General features: G+C 46.8%; 2 protein-coding genes across 2 annotated transcripts in view; one reads left to right on the top strand and one right to left on the bottom strand.

The window, feature by feature from the left end:
- Positions 1 to 3: 3 nt before the first annotated feature.
- LOC8026467 (mucosa-associated lymphoid tissue lymphoma translocation protein 1) lies at positions 4 to 2,629 on the bottom strand. The gene has a single exon (XM_029969512.3). The coding sequence runs from the start codon at positions 2,503 to 2,505 to the stop codon at positions 844 to 846; it is 1,662 nt and encodes a 553-aa protein (XP_029825372.2). The 5' UTR covers positions 2,506 to 2,629; the 3' UTR covers positions 4 to 843.
- A 132-nt stretch (positions 2,630 to 2,761) lies between these two features.
- The window catches only part of LOC8026473 (DNA polymerase alpha subunit B), a 24,957-nt gene continuing 14,286 nt past the window's right edge, over positions 2,762 to 13,432 (top strand). Inside the window, exons 1-9 of the mRNA XM_029969511.4 lie at positions 2,762 to 2,980; positions 3,056 to 3,186; positions 3,718 to 3,797; positions 4,583 to 4,634; positions 4,714 to 4,817; positions 8,492 to 8,765; positions 9,760 to 9,912; positions 11,594 to 11,656; positions 13,328 to 13,370. Coding sequence (XP_029825371.3) covers positions 2,896 to 2,980; positions 3,056 to 3,186; positions 3,718 to 3,797; positions 4,583 to 4,634; positions 4,714 to 4,817; positions 8,492 to 8,765; positions 9,760 to 9,912; positions 11,594 to 11,656; positions 13,328 to 13,370 — 985 coding nt within the window. The 5' untranslated portion in view covers positions 2,762 to 2,895. The remainder of the gene's footprint in view (positions 2,981 to 3,055; positions 3,187 to 3,717; positions 3,798 to 4,582; positions 4,635 to 4,713; positions 4,818 to 8,491; positions 8,766 to 9,759; positions 9,913 to 11,593; positions 11,657 to 13,327; positions 13,371 to 13,432) is intronic.

Genomic DNA, 13,432 nt, shown 5'->3' with positions numbered 1-13,432 from the left:
GAGTGAACCTAAAGTTTTTATTTAGAAAAGAAGACACCACTAAAGGATGTGGTGCTTTGATTTAAAAGTATCCTAGCTACTAAAACATTTTAAAACCATACCATCATTCATCCTGGTTATGGAACACCGAGACATAATAAAAGATGGCTGTAACCGACAGGAAACAAAAAACCTACAAGACAGCACAAAGCTTTAATCTGTATGAAATGAAAGTGTGGAATATAATTTATTTTATTGTGTAGTTTAGGCACCATTGTCAAGGCATCGCATAAAGACTAGGAACACACACGATTAAAAAAAAAAAATATTTTAGCAAATGATTGAGAGCATTTGTCTAATTACTGCTCTTGTTTAGAATGTTAACAAACTCTTGTTAGATACTACTAAATGTCAGTTAAAAAACAGCAAAAAAACTAGTCACTGCCAGGCACATATCCAGGATTTTGTTTGGAGGGGGGGAGGGGGGGGCGCCCATGACAAAATGCTGTATGAGGGGGAGGGGGGAGTGGAGGCCCCAGCAAAATAGAAGGTTTCGGGGGAAGGGCGGCCCCATGGGTGCCTACCGCCCCCGCCCCCCCCCTCCCTGGCTACGTGCCAGGTCACTGCATTCAAACGGCCTACAACTGCCATAAACTCACTCGCCATAATGAGGCTCCATGGTGGGCAAGATAAGTTCCATGGCACGAAATTCATTTTAGAAATGACATGCTGTTGCTGGCTACGCTGCTACTACGTCCATGGTGACAATCCAAACCATTGATTTTTGAAGGTAGAATGCATATCCCTCTTCCTTTGCCGAGGTTTCAGTCCTTTACAGCCCTCGCGCTATGGTACAGGCTATCTCTAACCGGAATTGCGAAGCTTCCAGGCTGCAACCAACGGGTGACCACAGTGCAAGTTCCTCAGGTAAACCACATTCTTAGACTCCCAGTCCCTCAGTACCACGCTGAGCCGCAACGGTGACACCAGTGTTTGGAGATTAGAGACTCGTAAGACGGCTGTAGACAGGTTCACCGCACGGGCACCGTCGCACACGAGGGTCTGCAAGTCAATGTGTATACTAGGCACGGGGGGCAACAAGGAAGCCGTCACCAGCATGGAATTACAGAAAACTTCACGATCGCAAGAAAAAGTCACGCGAAGACGGAGTCCGGTCTCTGTCACGCGGAACTCTTCGTCCGGAGGCAGCGTACTGACAAAGTTCCACAAAACCTCGTTGCCGCGGTAGCCAGGTCCGTCCAAGATGGCGTCGCAGAGGGAATGGTCCCCCGCGATGTCGTACTTGACCACAGGAATCTGCCAGTCGGACAACGCGTGACTTTCGAAGTCGCGAAGGGTGCAGCGTATCGCTTTGTGCACGGGAACAGTCCGCCCGACGTGTCTCTTGAGATGTTCCATGAACAGTCCGTTTTGGTGTCCCTTCACCTCAACCGCGGAATTGTACGGGGACGTGGCGTAGACCACAACGGAGCTACGCCGGGCACGAAGACTTCCATGCGGGGGATCCGTTTGGACGATGGAAGTTCTCGAATCCAGCGATGTTTCCCTACAGTCGCGGCACGCGTCCCACATGATCAGGTTGAAACTCGACGGCGTCGACTTGATGCAAGCGATTACATCTTGAAAGCAGACACAGTCCTCGACCGAACACTCGTTCGAGCAGTCGATGGACTGAATGTAGTCTTTCCCGCAACACTTGAAACCGTGGCCCGCGTAGTAAAACAGGCTGTACGTGCCGTTCTGCAGAAAGTAGCAGAAGGTTCGGACGGCGTTGATGATGTCCCGCTTGCCCAAATCCTTGAAGGCGAGGATACGAAAGTTTAGCGCCGCCAAGGACTTTGCCAGGCTCTCGACGTCATTCTCGGTCAGAAAAAGTTTTTCATCGTGTTCGTAGTTCGCGTTACTGATGAGCAGCGCGACTTTGTCGGTTGCGTAGAGGGTCGGTGGATTGTTTACGAGTTTACGCCGACACGGAGTCACCACGACCTGACAGTCGTTGGAGAACGACTCGGAGCCACACGCGTTCCAAGCTCGGCACTTGTAAGTTCCCGAGTGATCTGTCGTCAGATTGAACAGTTCGAGAACGGGCCCAGCTTGAATTCGACTGCTTAGAGGCTTGCCGTTGAAGTACCACTCGTACTTGGGCGGCGGAAACGACGAGGCGCGACATGTCAACCGCAAAACGGATTCTTCTCCGTTTTCTAGCTGGAGGTACGGTTCTGGTTGTAGAGTGATCGCCACCGGTTCGCTTGGCTTTAGAAGTAACAAGGCGTCGATTGCGTCCACAAGTTCGAGCCACCGTATCAGTTCCGATGTGCGGACAAAACTGTTCTGAAGCGCCAAGACGAGATCGTCCGCTGACGTCGGAGCGTACGTGCTACTGAGGCACGAGCTTGGAATGACGCTCCCCAGAGATTTCCAGACATCGTTACGATTCAACGCTTGTATCAGTCGGTGAATAAGAGGTCCGTTGGATAATAATGTCTCAGAAAAAAGTGTTGACATACTTGTGATCGCTGGAACACCGTGAACATCCCCTCAGTTACTGCTCGATCAACTTCCTCAATTTTCAACGAAATTTCAGCACGTTGCGAAGTTTACTCACGTCACGTGACACTGAAAGTCGAAGTCAGTTGAAGTCGAAAAAAAAAAAAACCAAAGCCGAAAAATACTGTTAAATAAAAAAAAAAACTAAGCGGTTTGTTTCAAATATAATGCCTTCAAATATTTCAATATTAAAAGAAGCTAACAAGCTAGCCAGTTTTTTTTTTTTTTTTAATCCTAGTTTAGACAACATCAGCCGAGCCAAGCCACCTTATCTCTCATTCGGCGGGAACTGGGGGTCTCTGGGTGCGTATGGGAGGGTTCTGAATTGGTGTTGGAAATTATTTTACGATGGATTTCATCGAAGACTCTGCGTTTCTTTCCGAGTTGGAGATCTTTGGTGCGGACAGTGTAACGCCCGAATGCCTGAAGAAACGTAAGTGTACATAATTCCTTGCGGTATTACACCGTGATCGTGAGTGGGCTAATGATCGACTTTTATGACATGCAGTGCGCGAGTTATGCATGGTGTACGGACAAGGTGCAGAGGCGATCACGTCGGCCTGGGTCGCGTACACATTGAAGAGGAACGCCGACGTTGCCGACATGACGGTGGAGTTGCTGGAACAAATGGAACTAGAGGTACGGACCTTTATGGATCGCCAGTGGGGTCAATAGTACCCCACTGCCGGTCCATAAAGAACTTCAGATATGTCTTTTTCCTACTGTGATCGCTGTTACATTGCCCTATTACACAATCTATCGTTGTTTAATGGAGATCTACCTTTATAAAGCACCCTAACACATGAGCATACCACTTATCTCCTATTTGTTTTTTTTAAACACTCATTTTCGTCGATGTACCAGGAACGGCTGAGTCCTCAGAATCGGGCAACGGCTTGCGTGACTTGGCCGGTATTTTCAATTCTTACAACTGAACAAAGTTGAAGTTTCTTAATACCACTGACGCACACAGGATATATGGGTCCATCTCTGATCGTTGAGTTCTAAACGGGCCGGTACTGGGCACACACCTGTCCCAGGTGAAGCTCGAGAAAATATTAATCTTATCGTTACAGTTAGCGGCACCTTGATTGAAGCCTCAGCTCTCCGTATTGTCATTAATTTGTCGGGTGTGAAGCGGCTCTGTCAACTTTCTTACTCCCGCCTCAGGAATTGGCAAAGAGTGCATCCAGAACATCGAGAACTCCAGTCTCCAAAAAGCCTGTGCCGAGAATCTTCACTGCCAATGCGTAAGCCGCCTCCACATTGCTGGTGCCCGTGGTCAGGGTGATCAAGGGATGTTTGCGTAGTGTGAGCAGCAACATCTTGTAGTGATTCAGAAACAAGAGGAATTTCTTAATCTGACGATGGTTTAGAGCAGTGCTTCTCAACCGCAGATGTTTTGGACCCCTTCTGGATTGGTCAAATTGAAGGGGGATCCCATCTGCCCGGGAGGGCAGGGGGCGGCATTGGATGATTGCAATGACAAAAGGAAAAATAAAGGAAACAAAATGCGTGCAAACCAGCTTTTCAGTCCTGAAACAGAGAAAAATCAACCCTGCCCACGCAGTGCACATGGTTTTGTCTATTTAGCTTTGTGGGGCAGCCAGCATCGATAAAAAAAAAGTTTTAGTGTTCGACTCGACTCATGGTCTAAGGCTGCAGTGACCCCAAGAAGGCCTTCAGGGACCCCAAAGGATCTGCGGATCTCCATTTGAGGACCACTGGCTTAGAGGCATATGTATGATGCCTGTAGTAAGATGTAGTATGCTTAAGCGAAGAGGACTTCATTAATGCTTGCTAGAGTGATAGCGACTGTTACTTTCTGTGTTTCTAAAAATAAGTGACAAAATAAATAACATGCTGGTAAAAGAAGTGAGTAACGACGACAAGTCATTCTTTTTCTTGCCGTCAAGAATAGTAAGAGAGCCTTGAAAAATTTCTGAAGACGCCAGTATCATCAGAACATTGGCTGCTAACCTTTGGCGCAGATGTGCAAGCTTTCTCGGCGTGGCATTTCTTTTGTCTCTCGTAGAAGCAACGGGGCTGAAGATGACATCTTGGATGGCTATGGAGGGAACCAACAGGTTAGTCACTCAACCTGAATCCGTTATAGACGGCATCATAATGATTTTGATTGATTGCTCTGCTTGCATTAATCAACAGCAAAAGCGGAAACGAACACCAGAGGTGCCAAGTGCCCGGCGGATCTCTGGTGCTGTTGCCGGCGCCTCGCCCTTGTTTTCGCCGGCATCATTTTCTCCCAAAGTGTGAGTACTTTGGCATCTTGTTTGTCACGAAAACAGCAGATGGCCCTCAGAGCACTGAGCAGTAGTGGAAGTACTGCGCCATTTGTGCCTAATTGACCATGAACGAAAGTCTGCTACATCTTGCGCCAGAGTGCCAGTTTTGCTAAGAATTGCGACGCACCTGCGCGGAGATGGCCGAGACGCGTCAGTCCACGCGTCAGAGCAAAAAATTAAAGCATTTTATTATTGGCTGATCCTAATATTTAGAGAAGTAGGAGGAAAGGAGAATGGTACAAATATGTATTTCACAGCTTCTCATTTTGAAGTTTGTTTTATTTAGGTCAGAGCACAGTGGAAGGCTCGAACAAATACAACCACAGACACATCCTAAAAGCGCAAGTCACGAGACATTTGCTGCACTTGAGTGGTTTAGTCAATGAAAGAACATGTGCAGGAAGATGGACGAATGCCGTGATGTCACGCTTTGACGCTGGTTGGTCTCACAGGCTCGTGGCGGCGACCGCGCTTTAAATTGAGGTGAAACAAGATATTGAGATTGCTCGTGAACCGTGCTGGTCGGTTAATGCGCTGGCAGGTTGACTGCTGACATCGTCTAAATTTCCAGACTATGTCGGCGTTGGCAGGAGTTAAAAGTCGAGAAAACATGACCAAATTGTACAAATTGTAGGAGGGTGGCTACTGTGGTTAGTCAGAACCAGGGTCTTGTATGCCTGATGAGATCACTTGATTATCGTGTCTACCGCATGCCTCTGTGCCGCGTCTCACCAGTGCATGCGTGTCTAGAGCATATCAACCGTGCTGAGAGCAGCGGCTGATATGGGTAAGCGTCTGGGTAGTGCGATGGGCTCAGTAATTATGCTCGCTGCTATTTCAGGTCTACCTTTCTTGGTCTCAATGGCAGTTGATGTCCAATTTAAAAAAAAGAAAAAAAGTGAAAGCCGTTTACAACTCCCTGTAACGCTGAATTAGAGCGCAGCTCTTGAGAAGGAGGAGGGAAGGGTACTGAGGGTCATGTGTTCTTGGGGGGGGGGGGGGGGTCCTAGTGGGGGGTCACGTGACACCCCCCCCCCCCCCCCCCCCCCGAGGTCACGTGACCTTGGGGAGGAGGTCACGTTACCTGGGGGATGTCACGTGACCTAGCGGGGGTCACGTGACCCCCCGCCCCAAAGAAATTTTTCCGCTACATTTAGCGGGGAAATTTTTCTGCTAGATTTAACAGGGAATCTTTTCCGCTAGATTTAGCGGGGTAACTTTTCCCGCTAGATTTAGCGGGTAAACTTTTCCGCTAGATTTAGCGGGGAAATTTTTCTGCTAGATTTAGCGGGGAAATTTTTTCGCTAGATTTAGCGGGGAATTTTTTCCGCTAGATTTAGCGGGGTAACTTTTCCGCTAGATTTAGCGAGTAAACTTTTCCGCTAGATTTAGCGGGGAATCTTTTCCGCTAGATCTAGCGGGGAAACTTTTCCGCTAGATTTAGAGGGTAAACTTTTCCGCTAGATATAGCGGGGGAATTTTTCTGCTAGATTTAGCGGGGAAATTTTTCCGCTAGATCTAGCGGGGGAACTTCTCCGCTAGATTTAGCGGGTAAACTTTTGCGCTAGATTTAGCGGGGAAATTTTTCCGCTAGCTTTAGCGGGGAAATTTTTCTGCTACATTTAGGAGGGAAATTTTTCTGCTAGATTTAAATTTTTCCGCTAGATCTAGCGGGGAAATTTTTCTGCTAGATTTAGCGGGCAATTTACCCATAATGCACTGCGCGGTTATGCCAACGGCGACGGCGACGCCGCTCAAGCTGGAAACGGAGCTGCGCTCTAAAATGAAAGCCGCTCAAGCTGGAAACTAAGAGCTGCGCTCTAAAATGAAAGCCGTTTACAACTCCCTGTAACGCCGAATTAGAGCGCAGCTCTTGAGGAGGAGAAGGAGGGAAAAGTACTAAGGGGAAAGTATACCCAAATACTTTACTAGGGGAAATGCATTCCACTCCGCTCATTTGCATTAGACAGAACGCCTACAGCGCCAAATCCAGCCCTGACGGAGGGGATGTCCGCGTCAGTCCACGCGCATGTGCACATGGATGTTCGCGGTGGCCGCGGCGGTGTCGTCTCCGATTCCACCTAAAGCCTCTCTATGTTTCAAAAGTAGTACAAGGTGCGTCAATGCACGATGCACGTGCAACGTGCAACCTTTGGGAAGATCATGGCGGCACAGCGCAGCCAAGTATTTGGCACAGCACTGAGCTAGATTTTAGATGCCATGTTCTTCCTAGAAGTGGTGCGCGGCACGTGTCTCGAGCATTTCTACAACAATGAATTTGGTATGTAGAACAACCATCATCATAATCATCATTTATCGCCCCACAGCCGAGACCTCCCCGACAATAGGTGGCTCTCGCTAAGCCCAGAAAACCTGTCCGTGCCGGGGCTATTGTATTTGATAGGAGTGGAATGTATTCCCCCTAGTAAAGTATTTGGTATACCCCTCCTCACCTCCTCATCCTGTGAGTTACCCCTCCCTCCGAGCGGCGTCACTCTCGGCTCACGAGGGCGATGCCGCTCAGAGCCGAGGGCGACGCCGCTCGGACGTCACGGGGGTCACGTGACGCTGGTAAAATCTTGTGACGATGACCGTGACGTCATCGTCGTTGTGATGCCGTCATGTGTGACGTCATCGTTATCGTCACTCATGACGTCATCGTCATTACTACTGATGACATCATCAACATCATCATTGTCACTGATGACGTCACTGCTAACGTCATTGGTATCGTCATCGTCATTGATGACGTCATCAGTGACGTCACGCATCTCATAATGCACCGCACGGTTACGCCGACGATGACGTTGCTCAAGCCGAAAACAAGCACTTAAGAGCTGTGCTTAAAAAAAAAACAAAAAACAAATCTGTAACAAAAAAGACAAGACTAAAAACAAAAACAGTGCGGGTCTGTATTCGAATAAATGTTCCCGTGCAGCTGTCGATTTTTTCGTCGTTGTCCTTACTCACATCCACGATGCAAGATATATATAGGCATGGACACCGCGGGCGTCGCAGCAGCCAGATTAAAATCCTCTCCTCGCCTTGGTTGTAGGCAGTCCGATCAGATGGCTCCTCGACATGCGGCTAATGGCAGCCTGTCTCTGGCACGGTTTCTCTTGCTTTTCTACGGGAGACGCGCTTGGTTTTAAAGTCGTTATATGGGTGCGCCATGTCACATAGAACTTGGCACTTGTGTAACGCATGTTGCTTAGACACCGCTTCGTCATTGACTCCAGTTTTGTGCCTCAGTGGGAGCAACAACAGTTTTATGAATACATTGAAGTGGAGAAATCTCTAGCGCAATGTTCGAGCCAGCGTCCGTCAAGGCCAGAGCAGATGCTTTGAGCGGAAACAGTGTGCACCCAAGCGCCATAGGAATGAGACACTTTTTTTTCCCCATTCTTTTTTTTCACAGTTGCGTCATCTGGACGGCGGACATGCTGTTGGCCGAGGCTACTCGGGTGCATGCCGACAGAACTTTATCCGGTCGATCGCGTCGCAGCGTTTGTCGTGCTATGCGCTTTCGCCTATATATATATCTTTCACTGTGCTCATATCCCGGGTTTTAGAACTACAAAAGGCTTCCTACCTCGTCACCCTTGCATCTTCACCTGTTTTGGTTTGTCCTCATTCTCCAGACTCAGTGTGGCGGCAAAGTACGCCTCGCGAGCCAACGCCGGCGACGTCGTTGCGCGCTTGCGGAACCAGGAAGGAGAGCCCGCCGACTGGCACTGCACCGACGGTGCCACCGTCTCGGTCAGGCCACTCGGTGCTGGGGTTTCCAGCTCGTACATGTTTGAGAATTTGATAGAGAAAGCCGACGCCCTGATCGACTATGCCGAGCGGATTCCCAGCCTGTATCTCGACGACATGGAGGACAGGCCTTTTGAAGACATCAAGAGCGTCGTCATGGTGAGGGCAGGCCGCAGCGGCGTAGCTTGAGCAGTGTAACTCGAAAACGGTTCCCATAGTAACCGACGGCTTAAGAAGCGCAGGGTGGGGCAAGTCCCGAGCGTCTTGTCGTCGCTCCGCAGCTTATCGGATTGCGTCATTAGTTGACGGGGACATCGAGGAACGAATCACGAGGCGAGACGTGCGAACGTGATGAGCCGTGCCCTGCGTTCCTAAGGCCAACAGTGACTAGCTTTTTTTTTTTTTTTATGGGTCACTGAAGAGATTTTTTACGTTATGTTTTATGGCTATAATACTACAGTGGAATTTCGTTAATTTGAACTTGAGGGGGACCAAAATTTTTTTGAATAATGCAAAGCTTGAATTACCGGGAGTTTCCTTTTTAGAAACGCATAGGACGGGGCCTGCATGTTAGTTCGAATTATCCGCAAGTTTGAAATAAGAACGTTTGAATTAGCAAGAGTCCGCTGTACGTTTCGGAGGTGTTGTGTCCTAGACCTGTATGTATTTCGCATTAATCGTGCCATTTGTAAGAAACAGCACGTTTGTCTCCCGTAGTGGTCGTCCGCGCCGAGTTTAACCCTCACGTCGATAGAGCTCGGCTGTGTCTTGGGAGCTACAGGTCCCTTGTTGCTCTTTGGCTCACAGGAGGTCATTATCCCCAGTGGTGCTTCATTGGCATTATTGCTAACGGTGGCTTTGCGCATATTTATATTTTTAAGTGGCGGAGGAACTTTGATTACATACTGTCAATGTCTTCATTTTTGTGATGACTCGATTTTCGCGAACTTCACTATCTCCTTAGTGCCTCTGAAACGTTGGTCGCACAATTGAATCATGCAAGATATATCATTATTTCAGAAACAATGATGAGACTTTCAACTCTGTTTAACATCAATATATAAGTGCTGAAAATGCATGTCTGGTTTTTCGATTTTTTTACCAACGAACGTTGGTGTGTATCTTGCCAACACTTCGCAAATTTTGTTTGCAGGAGGGTAGTTTTGTGACGGGGAGAGTCCTGTGCGACAGCTCGGGGAAGATAAATGCAAACTCGCTGATCCTTGAAGGCTCCAAGAGCAGCTACGGACACTCGGTCAAGCTCAATTTGTCCAGGCTCAAGCAGTTTTCGGTGTTCCCCGGACAGGTAGGCAGCAGTTATATTACCGCCTTTTTTTAATCTGTCTTGGCCCACATTTTCTCAAATAGGTGCACAATAAAACCTTAGAAGAGTGAATTCTAGGGAAGAGTTTTGAACATAGTGACCTTGCTGCAATTTGGTCTGCTATATTTCCAGTGTTCAGAAGTATAAGTACATTGTACTTAAAATACTAATTCAAGTAGCTTTAGAAAACCTGTACTTTACTTGGAGTACATTCTCTGTGACACCTGTGACACCTGAAACTGTGGTGCGGGAAAACTAAAACTTTCAAATCAAAGAAGAAGGCAACAAAGGAGAAAGTCTCTATGTTTTGAGACATTCTCCTCTGTTGTCTTTTTTCTTTGACTTGAATGTTCCTTAATTTTTCCGCACCACAGTCTCAGGTGTCACATTATGATTCATTATCACAAGTTTGCCTGCACACTCACTGTTTTTTTCATTAAGGAGAGGACACTCATCCACGAGAGAATTGCTTGTGGAAGCTACGGGGCCGACGTCATGCTTTCTCCTAATACGTTTAACTCCCTTGGGGGCAAGAAATCAATGCGAGCGGCGCCAAATTCAGAAGTCGTAGGGATTCCTGAATTTGGCACCATTTCCGAAAATAACTACTCTGTGGCCACTTGACTTTATCCAATATTCGCTGCCATTTACGTAAATAAGCGATGTGCTTCCGATTACCCCTGGGGCAATTTCTACCAGTTCAAATATCACTGTATAGGGGAATGAAAGGGTATCATAAGAGATTGTGTTAAAAGGTACTTGTACTTCCCTTTGAAAGTACATTCTATTTATAGCACTGTACTTCAAGTACATCGTGCCCAGTGTATTTAAGACTTTACTTGAAGCACATCCCCTCTCATTTACTTTGTACTTAGAGAACTCCTTAGATGTGCTTTGCACAACACTGTATATTTTTGTAGCTTTCTGTAAATGTTTTAATGTCACAAGTGGTGACATTGAAAAAATGACCCACAACAGAAATCTCGAAATTGAGGTTTCTGTTGCCAGTCGTTTCTTGTTTATTCTCTCTTCAGGGTTATAAGGTCATTTTTATGCCATCTTGCATACATTCTGGCCTAATGTAGCAATATATGTTTTACTGATTAGTTATTTTATGGTTTTGTACGCTTTAATAATAATTGGGGTTGTGTGGATATTTATACAGCGTGTAGTGGTGCGCAATTTTAACCATGTTCAGCCATTTCAAAGTTGCGACACGTCACACGCTGTAGATGACCAATTTTGCCAGTGCAGTGCAGCCGCTAGCCTGGGGTCTTTAACGTGCACCACGCAGTAGTGATACACGACCGCACTACGGTACAATCCTTTGTTAGTTAATATCTGGAGCCTTGGTAATTCAAGGCAATCGGCTGTGATAACCCCAGTTGGCGTCCTTTTCTTGTATTCCTTTTGGAAAATTCAGATGGTTTCTGCAGTTATTGCATAGTAACATATGTCAGTTCACAAAACCCAAATGCAACAGTTCCCTCCTATTCGATTAGCAGAGCTAGAAGAGAGATAACAAAACTATTGCATAACCCACAATATTGTTTTTAAGTGCTGTTTGTCGTTTAAGAACCATTAATTCGTTTTGGCCCAATTATAATCCAAAATTCTTTGGAAATTTTAACTTTAGGAGTTGGTACGCATGCGACCATTGCAGGTAATCGTGGCCAAGGGTGCCAATGCCAATGGACAGAATCTGGTGCTGGAAGAACTGCTTGAGGTAGGTCCTTTCGGCAACTGCCCCATCTTTAAAGAACCCTCACAAAGTAATCACGCCTCACAAAGTAATCACGCAATCTAAAACTGTCTAAATACCCAGACAAGAGATTTGCAGCTCGAGATCTGGCCTTGTTTGCCTGAAAACTTCCATTAAAGAATCTAGCATTCGGGTCTGCTCTTACTGCCTCTTCTATAGTGACGTACCACATGGTGCATGAAATATTTTTGAGGTTGCAGGTATGTTTATTACCAAAAGTACAAAGTAGAATCCATTTGTTGTAGGTTTTATGTCCACTGAAATGCCTATATTTAATTAATTTGAAGAAACTGATCGTGTTGTCCATGCTCTCCAACGCTGAAGTGCTCCGGCTCTGGTCTTTTGAGTTCGGATAGACTTAGGTCTTCCCGGCAAATACCCAACTCTGTACACCAACTCAACTCCATTATGTCACGCTGCGATGGTGGCGCTTCCTTCGTGTGCACTTCCGATCTGGGAGTGTGGGCGGAAGTCGCCATGCGGGACAGGCGTTTCCGCATTGTTTTGGAATGAACCAAACTCAAACCTGACTTCTTGTCAAAGAGCCATGACTGGGGCTGTACCAAAAGGGCCGGAAAGGTGTGAAGATCAGTTTTCATGTGTTTTCTGCCTACCTGGTTTGTCCGAGAACGAGATTAGGTGCCGTAGAAAGGAAAAACCAGACACCGTCGAACCGCGATTGCTTATGCAGGAATCACCTTGGGTTGAATTCACTGATACTTGTGGTTGTCAGAGTTATCTGTTTTGTTCCAACACGAATCCGAGAAAATTGTCAAATCGTCCGGACTGCCCGGGCTCAGTGTGTCTTCATGTTCAAACGGCCGTGGGATCGTTCAAAGTGTGATCTGCTCTTTCAAATTCGTCTGCTTGCTAAATTTGTCCCCTGATCGTTCAAACAGCAGCAGCCCGTAGACCAAACAATGACCCGATAATTGCGATAAGAAGTAAGTGCGGGCCTCAAAAGACTTTTGAGTCTGAAGGTTTTTGGGCTAAGTAGGCTTGATGTAAACACTAGATATAGGGAGATGTTGATCATTGTTACCAGTGGCCATCCCCGACATGTTATGCGTGATTCGCTTGGTTTCCGCTTGCAATCTTTGGTATCAACTTCGATAATTGCAGCTACTGTCCACGCTTTTGCAACCCCAGTGATGTTGCAACTGAAAATAGCGAGCAGAATCTGATCATGTGAATCGGGCTTTACATCCATTCTGCGGCGTTCATGCAAAATGAATTGCCACAGGTCACATTAGTTACGCAATGTCAGTAAAGTGGTAAGACGTTGCTAGGAAAACATAGGATCGACAATTCGAACGCGAAAAAGAGCACCGGGACTCACACTGACGCTGACATCACATTCCAATAATTTGTTGATGCATGATGCGGTGCTTCTTACCCACACCCCATCGCGCGTGCACGTTGCCGGTGGTGTGCCGCTAGGGGCATCCGGTTTGTTTGTAAACAGGGGTTGGCGCAGAGCATGAGACATTTCAGGTATTGTCTTGACATCATAATCTAGTGTTTTTTTGGGAAAGGGTAAATGATTTTTTGGGGATTGTCAGTGTCCCTTTAAGCTCTTAAAACGTTTTTCTAAATGTTTTTTTTTTTTCTGGCGGCCATCATCCTTCCGTGCAGGGAAAAATGCTTCCGTTCCCAAGCGGAGCACCACAACTCGAAGGTAAAGCAAATGTATTTATTTATCTTTTTTTCAAAATGTTCCACTGATTCGATGTGGATTTA

The sequence above is a fragment of the Ixodes scapularis genome, unplaced genomic scaffold, assembly GCF_016920785.2.
Source record: "Ixodes scapularis isolate PalLabHiFi unplaced genomic scaffold, ASM1692078v2 PGA_scaffold7__128_contigs__length_106722199, whole genome shotgun sequence".
Taxonomy (NCBI): Eukaryota; Metazoa; Arthropoda; class Arachnida; order Ixodida; family Ixodidae; genus Ixodes; species Ixodes scapularis.
Note: the sequence above shows the minus strand (reverse complement) of the source record. Positions and strands in the feature narration are given on the sequence as shown.